This window comes from Corvus hawaiiensis, chromosome 4 (assembly GCF_020740725.1).
Source record: "Corvus hawaiiensis isolate bCorHaw1 chromosome 4, bCorHaw1.pri.cur, whole genome shotgun sequence".
Classification (NCBI taxonomy): Eukaryota; Metazoa; Chordata; class Aves; order Passeriformes; family Corvidae; genus Corvus; species Corvus hawaiiensis.
This window is the reverse complement of record NC_063216.1, coordinates 21,569,075-21,595,596: the sequence shown is the minus strand read 5'-3', so window position 1 is coordinate 21,595,596 and position 26,522 is coordinate 21,569,075. Positions and strand designations below refer to the sequence as shown.

The 26,522-nt window shown below is 42.5% G+C and overlaps 1 protein-coding gene across 2 annotated transcripts; it reads right to left on the bottom strand.

Moving 5' to 3' along the window:
• Positions 1-890: 890 nt before the first annotated feature.
• Positions 891-26,497, bottom strand: FAM180A (family with sequence similarity 180 member A). Of its 2 annotated transcripts, none has more exons than XM_048302538.1 (3): positions 26,220-26,497; positions 4,605-4,705; positions 891-3,696 (listed from the first exon to the last, which is right to left on the bottom strand). In XM_048302538.1, the coding sequence occupies exons 1-3, from the start codon at positions 26,293-26,295 to the stop codon at positions 3,355-3,357; spliced, it is 519 nt and encodes a 172-aa protein (XP_048158495.1). In that variant the 5' UTR covers positions 26,296-26,497; the 3' UTR covers positions 891-3,354. The 2 variants fall into 2 exon arrangements, with proteins under 2 accessions (XP_048158495.1, XP_048158496.1); XM_048302539.1 differs by lacking the exon at positions 26,220-26,497 and adding an exon at positions 5,073-5,209.
• Between the last annotated feature and the right edge of the window lie 25 nt (positions 26,498-26,522).

Below are 26,522 nucleotides of genomic sequence, written 5' to 3'. Positions count from 1 at the left end.
CCACCCTCTTCTAGTCAGTGACAAACTGAGCTCCCCAGTTTGGGACTGTGATGCCTCTGTGACCCTGAGCCCTGGAAAACTGGTAAAGGCAGAATTGCAGAGGATTTTGATGTGTGGGGTGAATTCTTCCTGAAATTAGTAATTGTATGTCAGGCTGAAACTTCCATCATGCAACAGAACCTTGAGACCTTTCAGGTAAATTTAACGACTAGTTCTGGAAGAAAAGCTGTAGCTAATATAAAGATTTTGGCTTGGCTGATACATCTCGGGATCTGTTTTTTTAGTTTTTTTCAGAGAAACTAAAAAATAATTTTAAAAAGTCTAAAACACTCAAAAAAAAAGTTTGATTTTAAATGGAAAATAATATAACCTTATTTCATATTTTTTATCATCTTTAAGGTCAAAGGGTGGATTAAAGGTGCCATTTAGGGGCAGTGGTTTTCTAACCCATGAGATAAGAACTCCCTATAAAGAAGACTCAGTCTGAAGCAGTAAGCCATAAACTGAGATAGGGAGAAGGCAACCTACACCTGCATCTTAAGCAATACTGAGGGATGGAAATGCCCTAAGCCCAAAGAAATTCCCTGAAGGCAGAGTGCTCCTTCCCACCTGAACTCTGGAAAGGGGAGGCAATCTCATTCCTATTTATTAACTCCTTCACGTAATAAGGGACAGTTCCCTCTTCCCTCCTGTACCGTTGCTCTCACGAAGAGTTTCACAGTCTAAGATAAGCAATTACTCATGCTGAAGTTGCAAAATAGTAAATCTGCTGCTGAAATCAATACAATGCAAAGGCAAGTACTTTTGTGTAGAATGTTTTTATTATTACATTGAGAGTGTCTGTTAAATTAACCTGGGCAGTCCAAGCACTTTCCCAAGGAATAAATCTTTTTCTTTACACACAGTAAAGGGAGGAGGGAAAAACCTCATAAAACCTTTATTTTCTGTTGAGGAGATAAATGTTTCAGTTACCAATTTGTAAAGTACAGTAAGGTATGTATGCCATAGGGAGTTATAAGATATTAAAAATTATCTGTAATTCTTTTCTATGGAATATTTTATGATTAGTAAACTCTTCTGGGCAGTCCTGTTGTGGGGTGAGGAGCATGGCTGGGAGGCATTTCTCTGGATGGTGACTGCTAGCAATTAATATTTGCTCTAGTCCTTTTTCTTGCTATTTTTGCTGACTTGGAGTAGCTGACTGTGAGGGATTTATGAATTGCTCTGGTTCCAGGCTCTTTCAGTGAGGGGTGTTTCAGGGAGCCAAGAAGCAGAGCTGCGAAGGCAGTATTGCACTCTGTGGCATTTCCCCTCCATGTGTTTGTAAAGCATGCTGGGGGAAAGAATCACAAGCAGATATCAGTGTTAAAGCTGAGGGCTCAAAGGGCGCGTAGGCAGGAGCGCAAGGCTGCTCTGGGGGTGCTGAGCTCTGTGTGTGCAAGCAGAGGAGACAGAGATATTTGTGGCCCACAGCCTCGTGGCTGAAGTTTGCAGGTTCCTTCACCACCTGCCAGACAGGCTTTGAAGATGGCCAACAAAACTCTTCAGGTATAAAATGTGCCTGCACATACGTGCGTCTAAATGAATGTGCACGCTCATACACACAAATCCAGGAACTCTGGGAGAAACAAGACTGACTGTGTCTTTTATAAAACCTTTGTCCAGCTGCTAATGCTGTGGCCAGACTGCCCCTAAGGCTGCTGTGGTTTCCCATTCCCACAGGTGTTTGCCAAATCCAGTGTGCTCTGACTGCTTGCACTGTGCTCTTTGCTGTGCTTCTGGGTGGATTTTTTCAGCTTCAGTCCTTGAAGTGTCCCTTTTAAGGGACACAGAAGAATTAATTCCTTTTGCTCAAGTGATGCAAAAGCAGTTAAACATGATGCAGAACTTGGACTGGAATCCTTAGGTCTGTTTTATTCTCAGGGATTTTTTATTTGGGCCTGCATCCTTAAGACATTATGCAATAAAGAGGTAGAGAATGATGGTATGAAAGGATAAAATAAATGTTCAGCTATTTTCCCATGGTTTGGAAGTAGAAGCACCTTTAATATCAATAGAAAACCAGAATTTGTATCTCTTGTGCACATAAACTAGGGGATTTAACTTAGAATAATCTGGATTTTTGATAGCTAGTCATCTGTCTGACAAAATATTCTGTCTGATTTCTGTTCATGATGTTTCAGGGAGTTTGTTATAATCGGTTGCACTACTTCTACAGTTTTTCCTTTGCTGCTCTCAAATTCATAATTCGCACCACTGAATTGGTAAATAGCATTTTCTGCTAAGTGGTCAGATGCAATTGTTCACTGACTGAACAATTTGGGATTCTTCTATGTACTCAGCACTTATGTGCACACACATTCATGAACATAGACACACACACACACACGCACATATACTCAAATGAATATACAATTTACTATAAAAAAATAGAGTCACAGTGCTAAATTCAGCACCAGGTATGTTTTAATGCACCTTCCTCCCTCACCTCAGGGGGATTCTGAAACATGGGTTTAGATGACCTACGTTCAAGTGGTAGAACCAGGAAAAATGTGTCATTATTAAATTAAATAGGGCCTTTGTCTTGCCTTGGATTCCACTGAGGACAAATACATGTTTCTTTCAAAAAAAAAAACAAGCAGCAGAAGCAAAGTCATGTGCAAATAATGAAAGAATCATTGCAGACTGTTTGGGAGGACAGCTCCAGGAAGCAGGGAATACGTTCACAGGCATTGTTTGCTGCTGGTCTTCACAATGCCCTTTGTCTTCTGCAAATGTTATTGCAATTGAACACTGGCTCAGCCAAATGAAGTGAATCAGAGAGTACTTATTTAGGAGAACATTTGGAATGAATAATATGTGGCATAATTTCTGAAGGTTGACAGTTATGAAACCTCTTCCTTTTACAAAGGGCCTTCATCTCTGTGTAATATTCACTTATTGGCCAGCCAAAACATGAACTTGTTTCCCCAGCTAGGAAAGCAGCACTCTCCAGCACTTACACATCAGCATGTGAGCATAAGCACAGTATATTTATGAATTGTTTATAGGAAACCCACAGGATGAATCAAGGGTTTGCCTGAAACAAGGGTCTGCCTGGGTGTACACCAGACTCCTTTCTTTGCCTGTCACAGAACCTGCCTCCAAGCCAGCCCAAAAATCGAATTCTCAGGGCTGACGACGTTTTTCACCCTTAACATGGAACTAGAAAGCGGATTCCACAAGAGGGAGCCAGAAAACAAAGAATCTTTCATGAAGCAGGCTATTAAACTCTTTACAGAATAAAGTGGTGGACGTGCTACCTTGTGTCCATTATCAACCAGCGCAGGTGGCTGAGCTGCTGCTCCTCTCCCACTATGATGGCTGTTTGTTGTGTGGGAACATCAGGTCGTTCTTCAGGGCTTTGTAAAGATTGACAAAGGATTCAGCCCAAGTGTCTTTCTGGTGGCCCTGAGACTGAGCAGCTCTGTAGGCCGTGTAGACCATGGTCAGCACTGTCCTTTCAAAGTCTTCTTTCTTGAGGACCCTGGGGTAGGAAGCCAACCTGCTGCTCAGCCTGCGGATCTCCGTGATGCTCTTGGGGATAATCTCATTGCAGACGGTGTCAAACTCAGCAGCCTTCCTCAGGGAAGCCAGCTCCTCATCTTTGATGGAGATCCTCTGACCTTTGTCAATGTCAAGCTCAGCTAAAAGAAACTGGTACAAAATCAGAATACAGAAAGCTATTTATTTTCTCCAAGCGACTCTAGACAGAGTAAATGTGAATTAACAACATGGCCTTGGGTCTTTAATTTTTGTCAAATGGAGACAATTGCACTGTCTGGATGTGGGGAAGACCAGAAAGTTTCTGTGTGAGCATTGGACTCCTGTGTTACCTGCCTGGGAAAACTAGAGACAGGCTAAGGGGAAAGGAAAGAGTAAAAGGAAAAAGCAGGCAGTCTTCTGTTGTCCAAAACTGGCATGGGCTGCTGCTGGTGCCACATGGGGATTAGAGAGGTGGAGACAGCAGCACAGCTGGGAAAGGCTGTTTACACTGCCAGGGATAGCCAAGGTCTGAATGAGCACAGCAGTGACTTCCAAGCACATGTCCCCTGTTTGGACATCCAATCCTAGTTTCTAAAAATGTGGGCTAGATAGATTTGACCCCTACACCTTGTTCAGTCAGGCCACTTTCCCTTAGTAACCGTATGACCAGAATGTGATTTACAGATTGCTGTGCTGTGAAAGAAGGGACATGGATTGCTCTGAAGAGAAACAGTCATGCCCTTGGGATTACTTTGCAATACTTGTGGCTTTAATAATTGTGGACTGAGACACAGACCAAAGAATCTACATGCATTGTGTTGTTTATATGCAACTGTTCTGTGAGAAAGTTGCTTTCAGTGGAAAGCCTTTCACTCTGGTTTTCACTTTGCTCAAAGATCTGAGTTTGTCATACATGTATATATCTACATATAGATGTTCCCATTCTGGTGGACTATCACACAGGCATGGATTTACTGCTGGCATGACTAAAAGTGACATGAAGCCAGATAATGAATAACCCACCCCAGTATGGACAGTACCCCCAGTCTTGGTTAAGGCTTAAGGTGCATATACTGAACCTCATAAAGCAGGACCACATCTTCCAGCGAGTTCTGTAACACTGGGTTGAGGAAAGCAGCTGAAGATCTCTTGAATCGCTGAGCAGCTGGGAAAAGCATAGCTGGAAAACAATAATGGGAAAAGAGAGGTTCTATAAGGTGCCAAACACTGACAAGAAGAAGCACTTTTCAATAGTAGAGTCAAGTAAAAACCTGAGTTGCAAAGACTTACTGTACATTTACGACATTTTGCTGTAAATAAAATGTGTGGCAGGGACTGCTTTGACCCTGATCTACCAGAGTTAACTGTTTGTCCCAGATCCATAGGGTGCCTAACACAGAGTGCTTTGCTATCCAAGCCTGAGGCTCTGAGTTGCAGCCTCAGAGGTGAAAGGAATTGGATAATTGCAGCATCAACATTGTCTGAAATACATGTGCTTTTCCTGGATCAAAAAGGGGAAATCAATACTGACATTCAATAAAACCTACTTTTTTCAGTCCATTCTTCTACTGTCATGCTTCTGAGACTCTGCATTTCTCCTGGTTTCAGTTGTCTAAATGTTGATCTCCCCTTATTTATTAGAGACTGATCCACCAGAGAGTAATCAGCTCATCTGTCCCAGGCATTTACACTTGGAAAGAGTGACTCACCCAGATGTCTGTGTCTCTTCACTGAGCCTGTTACCAGCTTAGACAAGACAGCTACATCCAGTGAGGTGAATCCCAGCTTACTGTGCCTTTAATACTTTGCAGTGTAATAACTGGAAAAAACAGAGCCTGCTATGATCAGGTATTGGTTCACCACTGTGAAGTGCACTACAGACTTTGTGTCAGGGAAATGAGACAGAAAACATATGTACAGTCCCTGAACTTAGCACCCCAGTGGAGTAGAGCATTTGTGGAATCAGTGACCTGGACAGTCCGGAGTATAGAAAACATCTGATGCTGCTTTAGAGAAGACCTAAATGCTTTGAGTTATTAACCAAGTTACTAACCATCCATGTACTTTTCAAAGGTCTAAATTACTTTCAGAGCAGAAAGGAAAAATTCTGTTTTGTGTTTTAGTTGTATATTATTATTTGTATATTATTTAGATTTTGATGTTTGGGTAATCATAATTTGAATTTGCTGGATTTTATTTCAAATATTTAGGAATAGGAAGAGCTGTTTTTTTTAATCTGTGCTTATGTGACTATTGGTATGTTTCCTGTAAACTTCATTTCTCAACTTTAGCTCTGTTTACCAATAGATAAACTTGGAAACCAGTCTAAGAAAAAAAGGAAACAAATGCCCCACATTTTGAAAGACATTATGATTCCCCTGTCAAAATTAAGATTTTTTAGAATTATGAGTAATATCTAATAGAACATGAAGCTAACTTTGAATTTCTGAAAAGTTTCATCCCACCCTTCCTCTACCAGAATTTTTTTCCCATGAAGCATTTTTACTAAATCCATTTTGTCTAGTTTTGCCAAAGTTCTTGTGATGGACTTTGCATGCTGCCTGTAAAAAACCTGAACATCATTTAAAGCTCTCTCTTCTGGGCATTAAAAAAAAAAGCTGGAGCAACTGTAATTATTTTATGGAAAAGTTTTCCCTACTCTCTGACTACATGGTTCGTCAGACAATTTGCCTCTTTGGTTACCCAAGCAGATCATAAATATGCAGTTTCTTCCAGGCTCTGTACCCTAAATGCAGCCCTGTTTGCTGCACCATTGGCAACTGTTGGCTTTGTTATAGTTCGGCTTGTTAATGATATTTAAATTCTAGTAAATCAAGAGGAGAGAAACCAGACCCTCAGGACCTTTATTATGCAGCATATGGAAATGAATCGGGATAATGCTAGGTATGGAGCAATTCATACTTGACACAACAAAGGGTATTTTGGCCTTAAATTAGCTAAGGAATAGGTAAAATATTTTGTTGAATTGCAGTAAACCTACTGGAGATAGATACAGTAGATAGCATGAGTATGTCATTTTGATAAGATACCTCCAGAGCTGGCTGCCTCTTATCCCACCCATGTGAGTTTAGATCAAGAAGTTTAAAATGACGGGATAGTGCTTTCCAGGTGTGTGACTAAAAGCCTAAAGGAGGGAACGCACTGAGGCAAAGAACAGAGATGTTGAAAAGCGTTTGGTCTCTGCAGCAGCCTTCCCCCAGCCCAGCACCATGCCTTTAGCACCTGAGCAGCTTGCCTGGCCCAGCAGAGGAGGAGGGAGTTTGGGAGAGATCCCAAGCTGCCTGCAGGGTCTGCTGTGGGAGAGTGTTTGCCTGGCTGACCACTGGCATTGGAGCTGTGCCCGTCTGCTGCTGCTGCTCCATCCCTGATGTTTCCCTCTCTTGCTCAGAGCTTTGCTGAGGCACACTGGAGCTACTCCATTTTTTGCTCTTGACAATTCCAGAATGCAATTGAGTGCATGTGAAGCACTTGAAACTTCAAGCACTAATTGCTGAGTAATTAAAACTTTTATTACGGGGCAATTAAAACTCTAATTACTAAGCAGCTGGCAGAAATCCAGTCCAGAATGATGACTATTCATTTTTATCTCTTTTAGATGCCCTTTTGGTGAAAACAGCCTCAGAGCACGGAGTACCTCTACATATGCAGATAGTTTACATCTCAAATATCCCCTTGAGGCATGGGAAAAGTGTCTGTGGCATCTTGCTTCAGTGATGTCATTCTTCTTGTCATCACACTGATCGCTTTTAACTTTCAATCCGAGCACAGATTCCCACCGTGGAGCTGAGCTGGGAGTCACCAGCTTCAGCCCAACACCACTCACCCAGAAAAGCCTCAGCTAAGGACTCACACAAAAATGAATGCCATGGTATTGATTCAGTACTGGCCCACTTGCTGAGTCACAGGTCATACCTCAGAAAGAAGCAGGGTTTGACTATCCTGCTCTTCCCAGGATAACATGGCTTAGGTTAGGAGATTCAAAGGGACAAGGGCTTGGGCTGCTCTGTCCTGAGAAGGGGCTTTTTATGCATATCAGAGGCATGCCAGCCCCCGCAGCACTGACTCCCTCGTCTCATTATCTCATTCCCAAAACATATTAAAGTCTGTTACAGCTCTTAGGGATTCTACTCAGAAAGTCTTTCAGAGCTCATTTGTATTTGTCATGGTTATCTGATTTTCCTGATCTGCATTTTATTCAGTCCTTCCCTTTTTCTTTCTTCCTGCTCAGTAGTCAAATCCTTCCATCATCACTTCTTCCACAGTCCTCTCCATGAATTCATGAGTTCCTCCAAGTCTGTATGAGCATTTAGAGCAAGCACTCTGATTTTCATTGTACTGACTTAACACACGTGTCAGTTAAGCACAATAGCTGAGATATAGAAAGATTTTCAGTCAGTTTCTGCATTTAGTGATTGCAAATTCCACTTGAAACTTTTTTGCTGACTTTTACTTCTTCCTGCATTTACTTCCATCTCTGACATGAGTTGTCTGGGGACATAAAGAACAGTAGAAGAGTTTAGAACTCTTCACTAATTTCTTTCCCAAGGGACTTCTCTGTAAAGCTGTCAAGCAATTGAAGATGCAAGGTGATGTGCATCACTTTATGCTGATGTTGCAGCCAATTCATTTCAATGGCAGTAGCCATGAACATCTAAGCAGCAGAGATCCCCAATTAGTATTGAGAGAGAAAGCCCAGCCCAGGGATCTCTGAAGTTGGTGGAGAGTCTCCTATCAATTCATTGTTTTTATTTCTCTTACAAGTGTGTTAAGACATCTCCAGTGTAGATAAGGGTGTTTCTGTCGTAAGGGCTGATCAGTCACATAACAAAAAGCTTATTATTCGGGGAGACAAGTTAGGAAACACAAGGTTTTCATTACCCTTACTGAAAACATTTTCTATTATATATCTTTGTACTGCCACGCTCATCCTCTTCCAAATACCCAAATCTTCAAATCTCCTTCTCCAGTGGGGCCTTGGGAGTTCTGCCTTGCTGCCCAGTCAGGGCTCAGGGCTGGCGGTGGATCAGAGAGAGCAGCATGTCTGAGCACAGCCACCCCCTCTGAGCCTCCCTGCCTGGCCCTGCACGGCCTCATCCTGTGCCCTGGAGTGCACCACTGCCTCTGCCTGAAGATTTCAGGCAGCCCACACATCTCCTGCTAAAATGCCTGTCAAACTTGGTGCAAAAACCCCTCTTCTCTGCACTGCTTGCAGCAGGAGCCCATCCCATCTCCTATGGCTCTGTTGACTCAATTCCACTCTCCTTCAAGACTACCCACGTTCTTAAACAAAAAGAAAGCCATATTTGCCAACCCATTGACCTGCTTCTAACCACTTAGCTCATGCATCTTTATGGTTTAAACATAACATCACATTTGAGGCTGAAAATAGCCTCATTTTATAGATGTTTTCATCTCTCTTAAGAACTCTGCCAGAATCTTCTGCACTTCATTAGCCATGTGGTAAATATTTGTGATCCTCTCCCAGGTTTTCCCTGCAGTTTCATTGGTGAGGGTACAGATATTTAGTTTTGCTTTCCAGTTCATGCATCTGCTCGTGATTTCCCAGTTGCTTCCTGTGATGTGTTTGCTCAATAAGTACAGAGCATAGCTGCAGGAGTTCTCAGTTATCTGTGCATCATCAATGCCCTTTTCTTCCCCTATGAAAAGGTATGAAGCACAATTTGGCCCCTGTACAGACCATTGCTCCAAAGCAAGTACAGCTCCCCAGGGCTCTAGGACATGAGCAGTTTAATTGGGGTTATGACTCAAAGGAATTATTTTGATTGCCGTCAGAGGCATGAAAAAGAGTTATCTCATTGCTTCAGTAGGACCCCTTTTATGGAGGAGCAGAGGAACAAGAAGGATTTGATTCTTCAAGATGGATGAAAGTTTTTGCCAAAGAAAGCAAACTCAGCACTGTCCACAAAGTGATTGTATAGGCAGAAACAGTAGCCATTAGAATTAACAATATGCAAAAATGATGAGTGGTCCAGGCTGCCTGAATCTATTTTGTTGCAGTTTCTAGAAGCTGTTGTTTTGGATTTTAGGGCAAATGCCTGAAATGCTCACAAGAGGATTCTTTATTGTGTGGGTGACTGCACACTGGAACAGATTGTGCAGAGGGGTTGCGGAGTCTCCCTCACTGGAGATATTTAAGAATCGTCTGAACACAATCCTGTGCCTTGGGGTTATCCTGCCTCTGGGATGACCCTGCTTGAACAGGGAGGTGGGATCAGGTGATCCACTGTGGTCCCTTCCAACCCATTCTGTGTCTATAACTCTTTATGGGAAGCAGTGGTTTGAGCTCTCCATGACCATGCTGTGCAGAAGAGAAGAGGACGTGAGTGTCAAAGGTTGCAAACACTTGAAAAAAGTTTTTGTTTCATGGTTCTCTTTGATAACCTTACTTCTGAGGGCTTGCACACAGACCAGAAGTATCTTTTATACATGAAGAGTTTTATTTCTGTCAAATGATGCTTTGGTGAGTTCAAGCTGAGTTACCTCATTGCTGGAGTAACAATTCACTATTCCCTATTTGCTGCCTCAGGCTAACTTGGAAATACCCTTTGAAAAACGCATCTTTACCATTCTCCAGTGGTGCCAAAAGCATCATTTACTCCAGGGTGGGGGGATATTGACCTATGAGAGGTGTGTTGGGCAGTGAAAGTGGTAATGTAAACCACAAAAAGGGCAGTATTATTAAAGGACTAATGTGTTTTATGCATTTTACTCCTTGTCCTGCCCTTGGCTCATCCCCAGAAGGATGCATCTTCACCATCTGCAAGGTGTTTTTACTGTCCTGGGCCTGCAGCTGTACACAGGGCAGAACATGAGCTTTGGCTACATTTCCTGACTTTTGGTTCTTTTATATCAAAACTGCAATATTAGAAATGATTGAACACTTTGTCCTAGCGCAGGAGAAATTGAAAGAGTGGGGAGCCAGAGGAAGAATAAGAGGAATAAAATAAGGGAAACACACAAAATCCTAGAAAGACAAGAGAAAAATGCTGCAGTGCTATAGCCTAGCATCCGAAACTTGTGCCTGGATTTGCAGTTATTCACACAAGTAGCTTCCATGACAACAAGTGCAGTGCATTACTGGGAGATTAAACCACAATGTCCCTTAGGAGAACACAGCAGCAAGATGGAGAAAACATTTTAATTACAAAACAACATGAATTAGCACATGTTGAAAAGCAGCTACTGAGAGAATTTGCCTCTTTTTACTCTCAGTTCATATCCTTGCCTTTTTAGCTCCTAAGGCTACACTTAATTCCTGACTGTTGACTAAAAGCGGGAGTGGACATTATCATTATCTTTAGTTACTTTAAAAAAATGGTTGAAGGAAAAGAAAAGCTTTGTCTCAAAAAGTTTTTTCAATAAGGATGTAAGAAGTAGATCACCCCACAAAAGTTTGCAACAGGCAATACTGTTCTTAGGAAAAAAATCAGTTTAAAACACTTAAAATTAATAGCAGATATTCAGTTCTGTAGTGCAACACATAACCAGCTTTTTTCAAAGTAAGTTAGTTTTTACTAATTTATCTCCTTTTTAAGGAACAAACACATTCTGAAAGGGTGTCTCAGCTGCATAAAACAGAACCCATTCCCACATAAACTTGTGCACTTCATAAATGACCTGAGATGTGTGAGGTTAGATTAATGTGCAACAGAGTTTCCATACAAAAAACTAGAGTGGTAATAGCCTGTCTAGCTACTAGGCACAAGTAAGAAATGTAAAGGTGTATTAGAAAGACCAAAAAGCCATTATGCTTGCAGGAATGTATATTGCTAGAGAAGAAAATGGTTCAGCTGAGCCTGTGTTTGTGAGAGGTGGAGGATATTTACATTTATGACTTAAGTGAAATGGTTTCAAAGACATCACTAGCACCAACCAGCTAAAATGGTCTGAGAATTTATTCTCTCATATGGAATTTCCATTATGCAGCATTTTCACCTATTCCCAGCCTGAAAATGTATACTGTATTATTTATTCTTCCCTTGGTGTGATAAGGAGGGGGTCCCCACCTGGAATTATTTATGCTCATAAAAAAACATTGCAGTCAGCCAGAAGAGGCCTTTATTATGCTGGAGTAAAGTCGCTGCAGAAGGTGTGAAGAGAAAAAATACACACAGAGAAACTGAAGGAAAGAAGAAGTAGAATATACTATCTTATCTTTCAGTTTGCTGTCATATTACCACAGACTGGGGGTAGGCTACGGCAAAAACTGTATAAGTGAAGGGCAGCAACAAAGAAAAGAAATATCAACCCTGCTCCACAGGTTTAACACATAGCCAATAAATAATTGTGGTAGCACAGTTAATTTCAGGCAGACTTGGGAAATGGACCAGTACTTTATATTCCTGTCTTCATTGCAGAGCCACCTCTCCTTCCCTATCTGCGTTGCTCACATGGCCCTTATCCAAGGAAAAGACATCAAGCAGTCTTAATTAAACATATTTGAAATTGATTCTTACAAATCAACAAGTGAAGGGATATAACAAAAATCCAATCTACTTCCATTTCTCCCAGGAGGCAGCAGAGAAGGGAGTGAGTGAGGGAAGGGAGGAATCAAAACAGCTATGTGTTTGTGTTTTGGTGCTGAGCAGTGGGGAAGCACCCGAGGAGCAGAGTGAAGCAGCTGCCTCTGCTGCTGAGCAATGGAGAGAGAGCAAGAGAAATCAGAGCTCTGCTTCATAGGAAAAGGCAGAACTATAGCAGCTCCCAGGGCTTCCTGCATGGTGCTACTGCTGCTCTGAAAGGAAAGCCCTTCAACACCACATCACTGTCACCAGTTCTCTGCCTTTTCATAGTAACATCACAGAGCCCAAAGCGGTGGGCTCAAGCCTTGCACCACGTCCCAGGCATGTATTTCCTCACAGCTGAGTCACTGGGCACAGAGAAAAGGTATTCATTCAGTAGTGAAGAACGGCTGGGTTTCCTTTGTGTCTTGGCAGACAAGGTGGCTGCTTGGCGAGGGCTGTGCTGAGTCTGACCTAATGGAGCTGTAGCTGCAAGGGGCAGCCCGGCTCTCCTGCCCGGCACTCCCTCCTTCCCTTTGTGCTGACACCAACACCACTTTGTGTGGCCAAACAGGGAGCTAAGCCAGGAATCTGCCTGGTCGTGAATGAAGGGGGAAAGCAAACAAAAAAAAAAAACAGTGGTAGATTTTAGCTGCCTCACTTCACAACACATCTGCTATGCCAGCAGCATTTCTACGTGTGAGAAACTCCCAGTGCAGTTGTTCTCTGACTGTTCTTAGTGTATCTGGTGATGATTCAAGTCCTCAGATGACTTAAGGATGGACATCAGGCCTGGGAGGAAAAGCAGAAGCCCTTCCTCATGCCTTCATACCCTTGATCTAACCACCACATGAATAAGATCACTGTTTTGTTGATGACCACCTCAACAAGGGTAGTCACTGCTCTTGCTAGAGGTGAGGGTTGGCTGCAGGATCATTAGCTGCCAAATAGTTCTTCCCCTTCTATGCTTACACCCCACTGAGCTTTTGACAGAGGAAATTCAACTGGCAGAAAGAATATGTAAAATTTATTCTCAGACTGGATGAAGAGGAAGGAATTAAAGGTCCAGTTTGAACTACAGACCTAGCAGGGAGTAGTATGGAATTTTATTTCATTATCACATGACAGCTCAGAAATGCTGGGGACCCTGGAATTATTCACTTAAGCCATCTATGAATGGTTTCAACTTGCAAATAAATTCAAGTGTCTGACAGTGGGTCTAGGAGCAGTCTCTGATCTGATTAACAACTATTATTATTTTATTCGTGTATGAACTACTCACTCACATGAAACAACAAGGTATTCCTCATACTCACTAAGTATGAATATCACAGCTCAAAACTGAGGAGGAATAAACGTTAGATTGATCATTTCTTCTTCCTCCAACTAGAAACAATCAGAAATGTCTTCCCTTTTCCTTCAGATCCTCATCCAAATTGAAATAAATTGTTAGGAAGTGAATACAAAAATACCAGTTTTCTGCTTCCTCTGCTCTGGGATTTCACTTGTTCTTCAAAAGCAGGGAAACCCCAGCTGCCTTTCCAGCTGTTCATTGAGCTCCAAATGTCAGTGCACCTGCTGTGGTTTTCTTAATGACATGAATATGTGCTGGATGAGAAAGAGTATAAATCAGCCTTGCCCAGTAAACAAAAAGAAAGGGGATACTGGGTCCTTTTTGTAAGAAATGTGTTATTTTTGGAGGCAGTGCCTTTTCAAATCATTGTGTGATTTATAGTAGTGTTGATAAAGATAAGGAGTCTGAGAAAGGGACTCAGACCTGAAGATGGATTTGGGTTTGTCTCTGAACTGGACTGGTACAGCTGCTTTTCCACCTGAGCAAACCATGAAGGATGGAGAGCTGGGCTGTATCCCTGGGTGAGAGTCAAGGGAAACGTGTTTCTCCTGGAGAGGTGAGTGAGGATCGGCACGGGAAGACATCTGTTCTGTCAAGTACACACCTGCATGCATGTCTGGGCCCCGTTATGTTAATGTCTGCATCTGTGTGGAAATAAAATTACAATATTAATGGAGCTTAAATATAATTCTCCACTAAATCTAATCAGTGGATTTCAATGTGTGCAGATGCAACGTTGGGCCAAGACAGTCTTTGTGATATTGCCATAAACATAGCAAAGAAATAGAAAGGATGAATGTAAAATGGATTGTGCTTATAGCTGCATCTCCCTTTCACAAACACACATATGGGATTTCCATTTTACAAAGCTGACATTTTTCCAGTCTTCACTGTTATTTCATATTCTCCTAAAACCTGGCTGTTTCTAGATCTTTCAGGTTTCACAATCTGCTGAAATAAAGCTGAGACTGACGTACAACTGGATTCACCATTAAATACAGAAAGTCTTGGCAAAACCTGGAATGCTGCAAATTGTTAAAGGCTGCTGGGCACTGTGGGTGAGATCCTCAGATGACCTGAACTGGCACCACCAGCCCTGTGATGCTGCTCTGCTGGCAGCCAGGTCACAGAGAACCCTGTGCTGTGAAAGACATGCTTGGGATCACAGAGAAGACAAGAAAGGTAGAGTCAGGGTTACAGAAATCTTACAGCCAACAGAATAACCCAAATATCCTGTTTTCTGAGGAGAGAAACCTGAAAGGCACAAAATGCCGACAGCTGTGCCTGAAGTTGATGGAAATTCAGAACTCAACCTCTTTCACTGCTGCAGTCCCTACCCCTACATGTGCCATGTCCCAGTGGCTCCCAGCCCAAGAGGACCCTGCCAATTTGTCACATGTATTTGACTCAGTGCTCTTGTTCCTTAACATGCACCCTCTTCTGCAGCCATTTGAGCTGAACTTGTAAAGTAGATTTTGGCTTGTGGGAAAATAATGTAAGTAAATATTTAAGGAAAAAATGACCTAATGGTCTAAATTTAGGATGAACAAATTTAGAGAAAGGGGGGAAGGCCTGATTTCCAGTGAAATCCTCTAACATGCTGCTGACAGAAACCAGCTGGGAGTCGGTTCTTTGGTTTAACTCTGTGTGAGGACTGTGAGGGAAGGCATTAGTACTGTGGAGAAGCACTTCAGGTAATATGCTGTGATGCTCATCATAAATCTCATCCTGTTGTTTGGGCTTTCCTCTTACTAGTTCAGAGACTCTGAAGCTTTCATATTGAAATGAGCTTACTTAGAAAGGTTTTGCTGGCATGTGAGTTACAGTCTGCTAGATAAAAATCTTCTTGTCAGCTTTCTGTCTGTTGCTTTGGCCTACAGAATCACTCCTTGCCAAAGCTGGACTCCAGCATGTGATATATCTGCATGGCAGATCTGGTGGCATTCTCCCAGGTAAGCTTATAGACATCACCTGGTTATGAGTATGTGATTGATACCCATCTTATATCATCTTCATATGATCTCCTTTTGTCAAGCTGGGGTAGTCATTGTCTGAGGTACTGGAACACACTAGTCATTTGTAGGGGTAGATCGACATTTAGTATGGCCATAAAATAAGGCAGGGACTACTTGTTTCCCTATTTATAATTCCAAATGATAGCCCAAATAATCTTTAAGTTCTGCTTTGACCTCTGAGTGCTGAGGATTAAGGATGGATGAAGCAGAATGAAAACTAGCTTGTCATGGCTGAGCTCCTTGGATTAGTAGCTGTTAACCATTGCATGGGGTTCCAGAGACAGGCTGCCACGAGCATGCCAATTTGTTGTGAAAGGAACGCTCAGAAGGTGATTTATAACTTTGCCTAAATAATACATGCATTAATTTGTCAGCAGAAGCACCCATAGGGAAGTGCATTGGGCTTTGAGAACAGCTCAGTAAACCACAGTATGTTCCAGCAGTTGCTCCCAGCTGGAATTGCAATGAGAAGCACTGGCACTCTTTCCCACCTCAGTGGGCAGACATCCAGTGGGTGCTGAGTTCCAGCCTCGGGTCCAGCAGCATTCATGTGCAGAGGCATCAGGGAGGATACACCTGCTTCTCTGACAGCTTGCATCTTGGTAGGAATGCAGGAATGCATCTTGGTAGGAATTCTTGCATGAATTCGACCAGGAGGGAAAAGCTCCTGGGGGAACATCATAGATGGGTGTGAAAACCAGCTGGGCATGACACACATTTCCATCTTTGATCAAGAAAATAGAAAGGGAGGGTATAAAGTATTTAAGACTCGTGACGAGTTGGTTACACTGCAAAATTTGTGCAAGTAGAAGCGGAGCTCTTTGCCTTGATGGTGATATTTTACTTCAGAGGCCCTCTCTGTTCCTTTGGAGGATCTAAGTGCATATGTTGTTCAGCTTTGGCATTCACTTTGGCTGGACCACACTGGCTGTGAGCAGCACTCACAGGGAGTGGGGCTGACATGACGGGGTACATGACGGATTGATGGGCTATGGCACATGCAGTTAGTCATTTAGGGTTTGAAGGGTATCCAGAAATTCCCAGCAAGTGTCCAGCAGCTTCTGGCTAGAAAAGGAGTGTCTTTCTAGGGAAATACAATTTGTTATGGTATCCCTAACACTCAGGTATTTACCAGGCAGATTCTTCAAAACCAGACTTCATCAGCTGAAGCCCACAGCACTCCCCTGCTGTGAACATGCAAAATACAGCACCACAGGAACACTACTCACCAGTCTGTGTGACTGCCCCATCTTCCTCAGCCCCATTGCTAAACATCTCCATCCCCCTCTCTGCCTTCCTGCAGGATTCTCTCCATCCTTAATATGCAGCATTGCCCAGGCCCCAGCCAAGTGCCTGCAGTCTTCCCTCAGCGCAGTAGGATAGTTTTAGGGAGAGATCGGACGCTGTGCTGCCCATTAATTTCACCCTGGCTTTTCCCAGACGTGCTGTGTGTCAACAGGGCCACATCACCATCCTCCTTCTTCTGGAGAGCCCAAGAGGGCAGCCACACAGTGCCCCCTGCCTCTTGGGCCTATCTGGGGCTGATAGATCTGATTTTTGCTCATTGTATCCGATTCCTGCTAGGGACAGCCGAGTGTGGAGAAATGTTTGGATGCTTTTTTATCCTAATTTCTTTGTAAGGACCCAACTGAGCTTTATGTTTGCTAAGTACAAGTCAAGTACTTAGTTCTGTTTATTAAAAAAACTGGCAGTAGGAAGCAACAGAACAAGTAGTGCATACATTTTTATCATTAGGCTATTACCTTCCAAAACCTTCTGCCAAATTGGCAGGGTAATCCAGGAAAACAGAAGTTGCTGCCACTATGAAAAATGGATGGTTTCATTCAACACATGCTGTACTATATTAGGAGGTCCGTGAGTAGTGTTTAACTGGAAATGGAGTTTGTTCAGTGCCAAGCCATGAATAATTACAGTAAATAAAAAATGAAGCATGTTTTAAATTTCTTTTATTTTAAAAGGGGGCTTAAGACATGAACAGTTCCTTGAGATATAAAATCTGTGCTTAATAAATAAATTCAATAAACACTTTGTGTTTCTTTAGAGCCAAGCATAAACAAAAAAGTAATGTAATGGCTGTGAGCATTATGAAAACCAAGGAGGAAACTGAGGGCTTTCAAAACCTGATCCATTCCTCCAGGGACTGATAGGGTGATACAGGTACTTGGGCAGTTGTGGCTCTGTTTCTTATGACTGATGTTAATGGGAAATGCTGTAGCTCCATAGTCCTGTAAAACTGCAAGTTTCTTGCAACTTCTGTGGAATAAAATGGGCTGTTTCTTGGGCAGTGGCAAGAGTCTTTCTGCATACCTATGCAGTTTAGAAGATCAAAGGGAGGGGTTAAAAGAGTGAAGATATCCAGACACACTGATGATTCAGTAGCAGTAACTTTCATTTTTATACTGTGACTAGAGGTCAATTGCCCAGATTAGAAGCTCTCAACATCCTGGTAGGATGAGAGGCTGTTGGGGACTAGGAGTAAACTTGAGTCCTGCTTACATGAGAAAAAGGCAGTGCCAGCTCCAAAGAAGAGCAACCATTCCAAGAGCCTGAGAGGCAGATGGGTAAGATGGAGACCAGCTGTGACAGATGGACATCTGCTGAAGTGTGGGTTCAAATGGGGATGCATACCATGCTGACAAGGGAGACAGTGCTACTCTAATCTTGACTGGATGGGCACATTACTATTTCCCATCCATATTTATACATTTTCTCTCTCTCTGCACCTTTCCTTTATCTTCGTTTTTCCTCTCCTTCAGACCACTTTCATTTTTACCTCCAGCTTTTTCCCCTATTGTTTCTCAGTATATCTGTCCTTTGCCTTTGTCTCTGTCTCCCTCTTTGTGGCTCAAATTACCCCTGCCAGATTGGAAAGTCTCTTCCCAAGACAGAGAAGAGTTTAGAAGCATCAAGTCCTTTTGTGGCATATCACCACCTGCCAAATGGATGGAGATGATTAAATCCTGATATTCTGGCTTGCAGCAGATATCCACATCCAGCCCAGTGCAGTTTACTCTCTTCACAATTAGGCAAAACCTATCTGAAGTGTTCTGCTTCCCCTGTGCTGTGCCAGGGGGTGAGGGGGCCAGGCAGGTGTCACAGAAGACCTTGTGAATTTGGGTCTCCAACATGAGACTGGAGCACAGCATTGTCCTTCCACTGTCCCATTTCCTCCCAAATAACCTCTGAGCACTGAACATCTTATTTTTCCCTTTCTCAGCATCTTTTTCCAGCTACCCACCTGGCTCCTCCTGAGCAGAGAGAGAGACTCAGTGGTTTGGAGTCAGCCTCCTGGCTGGTGACCTGTTTCCCTGTGGCTAGGGAGGAATTTCCAGAGGATGAGTGGTATGCAGGCTGCTCTCAGGGGAACTGGGGGCTTGCCAAACCTAACCAGCAAAGTGGGCCAGGAAAGGCCTCACATATGCTTTCACCAGAGGAAAGGAATGTTTGTGGAAATTGGGAGTAGTGGAGCTTATTTAACTTTGCTTCTCTTCTCCTCACATTCTCAGCCTCCAGCCCAGCACTGAGCTTGTGCTCTCACAAGCACTGTGGTAGCAGGAGAAGTGGAGACAGGTTATTGCTGCACCCTGGAGCATCTCAGGGAGGGTAAAATGAGTTACTGGCTGAGGCTTGGTCACTGAGTAAGCATGGAAACACAACAGCTTGTGGTGCAGAGCTGGGCTGGTTTAATGTCTCTGAATGAGCAAGTATGCTGTAGGGGATATATCATAAAGTGCCATAGCAACAGCCAAATTAAACAGGATTTGGGTGTAATGAGAGACACAGGGACAATAGAGACATACAGGATCCCTTTCTTGACTTTCTTTCCTTCCAGTGAGAGAGAATATCTCACAGATGACAGTCCCTTGGGGTTTTTTGTTTGTGTTAAAAAACAAGTGTCATTTGCAGCTTATTTTCAAGTTGCCTTTTTTTTTCCTTTTAATGATGCTTTGATACATTTCCCCCTCTGCTTCCCAGCACCAGCTCTCTGTACAGCTGACCTGCATCACCTTCACCCATGCCAGTGCCATTTTGCTGTAAAACAACAAATAACTCATTCAGGCTGGAAGATTTTAAAAATCAAGCTACTATAGGAAACCAGATTCAAGATAATGAATTGTGGCCTCACTCCTGAGAGCAGAAAAACTATTGCTGACTTTTGTTGTGCTGGTTTGCACATTTAAGTGCTTTTAAAGTTAAAGCAGGGGCAGGCTGCTTTGCCCCCTTCAAGCCAAGAGACTGGCACAGCTCCCTGTTTTGCTGCAGCCAGGTCCATGTACCCAGCTGGATTCTCTGCATCTTGGATGGACTCAGCTCCCCTCGGCAGAACCACTGGGGTGCAGGGAGATTCACAGAGCCCTGGCAATCTCCAATTTGTCCTCCAGCACCCAGGGTCCTGCCCTGTGGGTCCAGCACCTCCAGGGTCCAGCACCAGGACCCTGTGGGTCCTGCCTTGCCTTGAACCCAGGCACAAGCACTGCGTGCGAAGTGAATTGCTGCCCCACTCAGCTCTTCACCTCAGCAATTTACATCTTGCATGTCACTGTCCGAATAATCAGAGCCTCTGCAGCCTGATGATGTTCATTAAGGCCTGCTGACTTCCCTTTTAATTAGATTGTACTATTCAGTGCCTCTGACGGGATTTCTTTCTGCGTGAGAAGCCATTACACTCCTGCTGAATTTGGTGTGATCTACCCCGAGAAAACGAGAAAAGCACTTTATGCTTCAGAAACAGAATTAAAAATAAATAAATAAATAAATCACAGCTATTAACAATGCACAGGACTACACTCACACAGTCATCCTGAAGAGATTTGGGGCAAGGGATTTAATGACTGTACCTCATGATGAAAAAGGATGTTAATATTTCCTCTCCTTAATTACACTGAAAGTTCTCTGGAGAAGGACAGATTATTTTTTATGCTGTGTGTTTGCATAATGCCAGGTACCATTGAGGTCTCTGGGCCCAACAGTTGAGTATAAGGTAACCAGGGGGGGGACTCACAGTGTTTTACATGAGTTTATTTCATTCATCACAGAGCTGCTTCACCTATGGAAGAGAACACTGGCTGATCAACAGGCACTAGGAGCAGTGAGATGGTGGTTAGAGGGGGGTAAAGGGAGCTATTTCCAGGTGAAAGTGGAAAGAGACACTTAAAGGGCAGGAGGTGCTTCCCAGATGAACTCTGGCTGGGACAGGAGGACCTTTGTGCAAACTGATCCAGATCCCAGGACAGTTCCACGCCTGGAACAGAGGCAAATAGATGTGACACTACAGCCTGCAGGAATTTGAAAAAGATGACCAAAGTGACAGCAAATACCTTACTGACTTGCTAGTCCTCAGTACTGGGATGGAACTGGCATCACCAGAAAGATTCTACAGGTGCCATTTTCAAGCAAACAGTTCTCATTTAGTCTAGCACATATCAAAGAGAAAACAGCTTTACTTCACGCATCTTCCTCTTGTTGTTTACTCAGGTTTCCTCAAAATTGTCTTGTTTCTCTGTCTTTTTAACTCTATAGCTGTGTGAGCAATAAGATTTAGCCATTTTTTGGCTGCTTCCTGTGGTGAATGAAGTCTCAGAATCACTTAGATCCTTCCTTCCTAACAGCATGACTGCTTTCATAGAGTACAAAAATCCATCTTTTAAACTAACTGATTTAAACTAAAATGTGGAAACTTCCATAATCTATCTTCCCTCTGATCTTACCACAGTTTAGCATCATTGCCCTAGAAAAGATTAGAAACCTTGATTTTTTTTTTTTTTTTTTTTTTTTTTTTAAATAAGAATCCTTTGCATGTCTTTCAGGTTCAGGCAGCCACTGTGAATTCTGATTCAGGGATCATACTCCATGCAGGTTAAATTAATTAAGTCTGGGCCTAAAGGAGCATTTGGAGAATCAGGACATGCTAGAATGGATTTTGATTACAATCACAGCCCTACCCTATTGGATATTTATCCTACCATGGTTAAAATCCATTCAGAGACTGTGGTATTCCAGTTACCTTTGCATCTGTACTAATAAGGAATCCCTTTCCCGACCTTCTTCTGGAAGTGCCTTCATCTCCTTACAGATAGAGTTGCAATATTTGGTGCAGAAATAATTTGTGTCAGGGGACTCCAGCCCACAAACCTGCATTCCCAGGAACTGGGCAGACTCATGGAACAGACTCAGGCAGGTGGGAAAAACTTTTGCAGCAGATTGATCACACCTTTTGCAGCTCCAGTGAGGTCATTGGAATGGGCCCAACAAGCAGGAAAGTTGGGGCAATTGAGGCAGTTTTCCAAGTGATCACATGAGAGCCAGAGAAAAGGGAAATATTGCATTTTTCTCACAAGAAGTAATGTTCTTTACACAGGCAGGCTTAGACAGAGCTGGTGCTGTTTCATAGCTTTCATTTCACATCTTTCATTTACACTGCACATTTTAAGAATTGGATAACAATGTCTTTATAGAATTTAAAGGAAGTTGGATAGATGTTACCATTTAAAAATTTCTGGTAGCTGGTCCAGATGATGTAACTTCTTTTTACACTTGGACCAGATCTCTGGAAACCTTGTCACGTATCAAATAACCCAGACCATAACCTGGTTTACTGAAGGAGAACTGGGTACATAAATGTGTATGTGTTTGACCATTTGTGTTGCAATTACAGCCTGTGTTCAGGCCACATTCCCTTGGCTCATGCTCTCCAAGCCAAAAATGTCCAACAAGGGTTACTGTCGGTGGTGGAACCTCAGAAGCTGCTCAAGGAGGGAGTGCCTGGCTGTAGGGATGCAATATGAGATGCAGCAGGGAAGACAGGGAAATAAGATGAAAAGGAGTGGGGATGAAGGGCATGCTCTAATTGCTGGGGCACTCAATCTTTGCACACACAGCAGAGATCACCTCCAACCAAATGAGTGCAGAGATTAGAATGTATTAAACACTGCTTCCTTACAAAAGTGCTGGCTGGCTTTCCAGCAACAACCAGTCTCTTGCTCTCTTCTACACAGTCTTCCCTCTCCTGGCACAGGACAGCTGCCAGCCCACTCCTGCTAAGCCCACAAGCAGAAGTAGCAGGAAAAAGTTGCTCAGGTAGCAGCTGCTCCATCAAACTCACAAACTGAGCTACCACAACCCTAGAGCAAATTAAAAAAAAAAAAAAGAGTTTGCAATATTGTGGGGAAATCAAGGAGGATAGACCTTTTGTTTGTTCAAGCAATTCCTTCTGCAGAAAACCTTTAAGGAGAGCAAACTCTTCCCCTGGTGCTCTCAAACAACCATTTGACTTTCACCAGCCATTAGAGACTGGGTAGAAAATAAGGCACGCGGACCGGATAGATCTGGATGGGACTGTAATGCTGCTTTTGAGGTCTGGAAGGAACAGCACAAAAAGTCCCCAAAAGCATGAAACCTATGTGGTGCTGATATATCCTTTTCTCCCTGATGGGTGAAAAGCATTTTACCCTTTTATTTTATGTCTTTCAACATCTCCTTTCCCAGCCTCCACTGAGGGGTGAACTTACCCTTGCAGCTGCTTCTGCACTGTCCAAAAGCCACAGCCATAAGAAATCTGCATCTTTCCTCCCTGAGTAACCACACAGCAAGAATGCTACTGTTTGTGTGTCCCATTTATTAGAATCAGGCAGCCTTTACAGCAAATAAACTCCAGCCAGCTGAGATGAGATGTGCTAATAAGGATTGCCTTAGGGTTTCTCCCCAGGGAACAGACAATTCTTGTAATACTCATAAGGCTCGCTTCTGCTCTCCAGTGGATTGGTACTTCTCAAAGAAGTTTGAGGGAAGCAACTGGCAAGCACTGACACTGTCTCTGGTTGCCATAGCTTCATGGAGGAGGTGTTTTGCTTATTTTTGTTGTCAAACCCCAGGATTTTTTCCTTGGTTTCTTCAGAAGAAACATTTCTTAGGAACTGGAATTCTTCTTTGGAACTAGAAGAATTTATACGACCTCACCTCTGCCATTGCACAGGGAATAATACTTAGTCAGTAGAGACTTTTAATTACCTTTTTTCATTATGCTTTTTCCCTAGACAGGAGCTTCACAAAATCTGAGAGGGTAATTCCATGCAGCTAAGCCTACAAGAGGCTCCAGGAAACTTGAGGTGATGACAAGAAAATTATTTCATCATCACTCAGGATCTTTTCTTTATTATTCTAAACACACCCATCCTAAAGACCAAGCTTTGCCTGTGATTTTTGGACCAGTGTTCACAACTCAATCAAAGCAGGCTGAGGAGTGTGTGTAAAATTTTTAATGCAAAGGGCTGAGGCAGTTTAAAAAGAAAAAGGAAAAAATAAAGCACTCTGTTTTCCTGACAGAAATGCATTTCTTTTTTCCCCCCTCATTGATGCTTCTAAGCAAAGGGAAAAGGGAGGTGGCAGTCTGGAGATCCCACTCACCAGTCAGCACAAGTGTGTTCATCTTTTCTCATGCCTGAGGTTTTCTTGAGCCAAAGCTTGAATGATTGGTTACAAGGGTTGGGGATCCCAGGCTGCACAGTGCTTCCCAGTGGAAAAATGGTAAAAGCCAGACCTTGTTGTATACAATATTGACTGCTCATTTCCATCACAAACAACAACTGCTGGCAATCAAAGCAAGGTCTTTGCTCTACTGTTTTGTAAACAATCTGGATGACAAGTCAGCATGATGATACACAGATCTGTCTTTCATTTCCACCAGACCAGATGTTGATCTGTCTTTCCTTTTCACTGCAAAACTCAGATCAGGACTTGGATAAGACTTAAATGACTGAGGTTTAACCTAAACAAGACTCAGTTGTCACTTGTGGAGGGAGGGAAGAGCTCTGAGTGTGCAGAAGAATGTGTCATTTCTCAGTACTCCAATTTTATCTTAGGTTTCTAAGAAATTTAAAAATTAAGACAGTGTTTGGGCCCTCTCTAGATACTGCAGATTTGGCTGGGCTGACACACAGTTCAGGGGAGTGGAGATTCACTGAAGTAGTCATTGCTGAAGGAGTCATGCCTCTAAAACATCTTTAGAGCAGAATAGTCCCAGCAGATGTGGAAAAGAAATCTGGTTTCCCCCTCAGAAAATGTCTGCACACACTGTTTGTGACAACTGAACTTATCACAACAGGGAATGAATCTTCTCTTCCCTCTGAAGTCTCCAAAAACAAGTGCTAGAGCTTCCAGCTTGAAAAAACCCTGCTTCCCCAAAAGGCAAAGTAGAGTTCTGATGTTTTTCTTTAAATATTCATGTTGATTAAAATTGGATTTTAACAGTTGCATTAATTCATTTTAGGGTCGAGGTGTTGTTTAATTAAAATAAGTGTGTTAGCAAAAGTGAAAAACATCCTTAAATTGCATAGTGATTATTCCATGAAAATGAACTCCCTTTTCTTTTCTAATTTTTTTTTTTCCCATTTCTTAGGCAAGGTGACATCGTTATTCCAAAGGGTGGGCTTGTGGGTTTTTTTTTTTTTAATATATCATATCTATATATATTTTTTTTTTAAATCAGATCTAGTTCTGATTTTCTCACATTTTTGTGTCATCCCTGGAATGACAAATTCTTACCTAGAGAATTACAGGATCTTATGATGAAAATTGGTGTTGTTTCCTGTCTCATACCAGAAGAGAAAAGTAAGGCACATGCAGGTACAATATCAGCCAAGAGTCTGAAGAAAAACTTGTGGAAAGAACCTGCCTTGGTGAGTCCCAGGTCAATGCCCTGCCAGTGAGCTCCCACTAACAGGGATTTCTGTGAAGAACAATTAAGCACTGTAAGGAAAAAATAAGCATTCATACAGCCTGAGCAGGATTGTGTAGCTCTCCATTAATTCCCTCAACCATTCCCTCTCCTACAAACCAAAGCCCAAACCCCACTGGCAGACTAGAATGGTACCAGCTGTGATGAGGAAGACATGGGAGACTGGAGTAAGGAGGGAGGCATTTGAATGCTCTGGTTTTTTAGCAGACCTTTAAGCTTTTAGCAGTTCCTTTAAACGTCTGTGAATCTCAATATCAGAACCAAATAAGTCTTCTGGGAGGTGTTTCCTTCCTCCACTTCCAGCAGCCACTGAACCCATGCCAAATACCAGAGGAGAGATTAAAACTAAAAAAGGGAAAGGGCATCATTACTAGCTTTGAAGCAAGCATCTCCTCTGCAATCCAATAGTCCCCAAACATTCCATATGCTGCTGTCACACACCTGAATACACATATGTCACGGCTGTGTATTGTCACATTGGCAGCTGAAGCCTGATAACACATGAGGTCACTTTCTCTGTGTTATCTGTTCTCCTCTGCAGGGCAGGGTAGCAGCATTCCCAGGCACCTTGCACGATCTAGGCATTCTTTTCTTTACTATTACCAGGTGTCATCCTGCTAGAGCAAATTATGCCAGCTGTGACTGCACAGGCTTTCACTTTAAGGTTTCATACCATATTTTTTATAAATTCAGGAGAAAAATCAGAAAGAAGAGAGAAAGGAAAAAGTGCAAGAATGTAATTCTCGTTCTTGGGATATTTTATATATTTTTATTATAATAGAATACAAATTTAATTTTACCTTTTTGCACTTATTCAAGTGCATTTTTCTATTTATCTATATATTTTTAGCTGACCTGTTTAACGGAGAAAAAAATTCCAGAGGCAGGGAAAAATTGTATAATTGTGTATGTATATATATATACATACATACATATATATATATATACATGTATAATGCAACATAATTTCAGACCAAATCTACAACTCAAATTTTTTCTCTTAATAGTTTTTCAGGTTTAAATCTTACCTCTGCTCCATCTGTGGGTCACAGTGGCATGAGCACTGTAATAGAACAGCAGCAGCACCAAAGTCTTCCAAAGCATCCTTCTCTTTAAAATACGTATGTCTAGATGTATAGTAGATTTTTTATTTCCCAGCTCCTTTCTTTTCAGGAATAAATAATGGCTTTTGGTCTCCCCCTCCCCCTTTGCAGAAGAAGCAGTCTATTCTTCTGAGTAGAGCTGAAGTCAGCGCTCAGCTCTTCTCCCAAACCAAGTCTCCTCGGGATCAGGAAACTTACTTTCACAGACAGACTTTGTTTTTATCCACA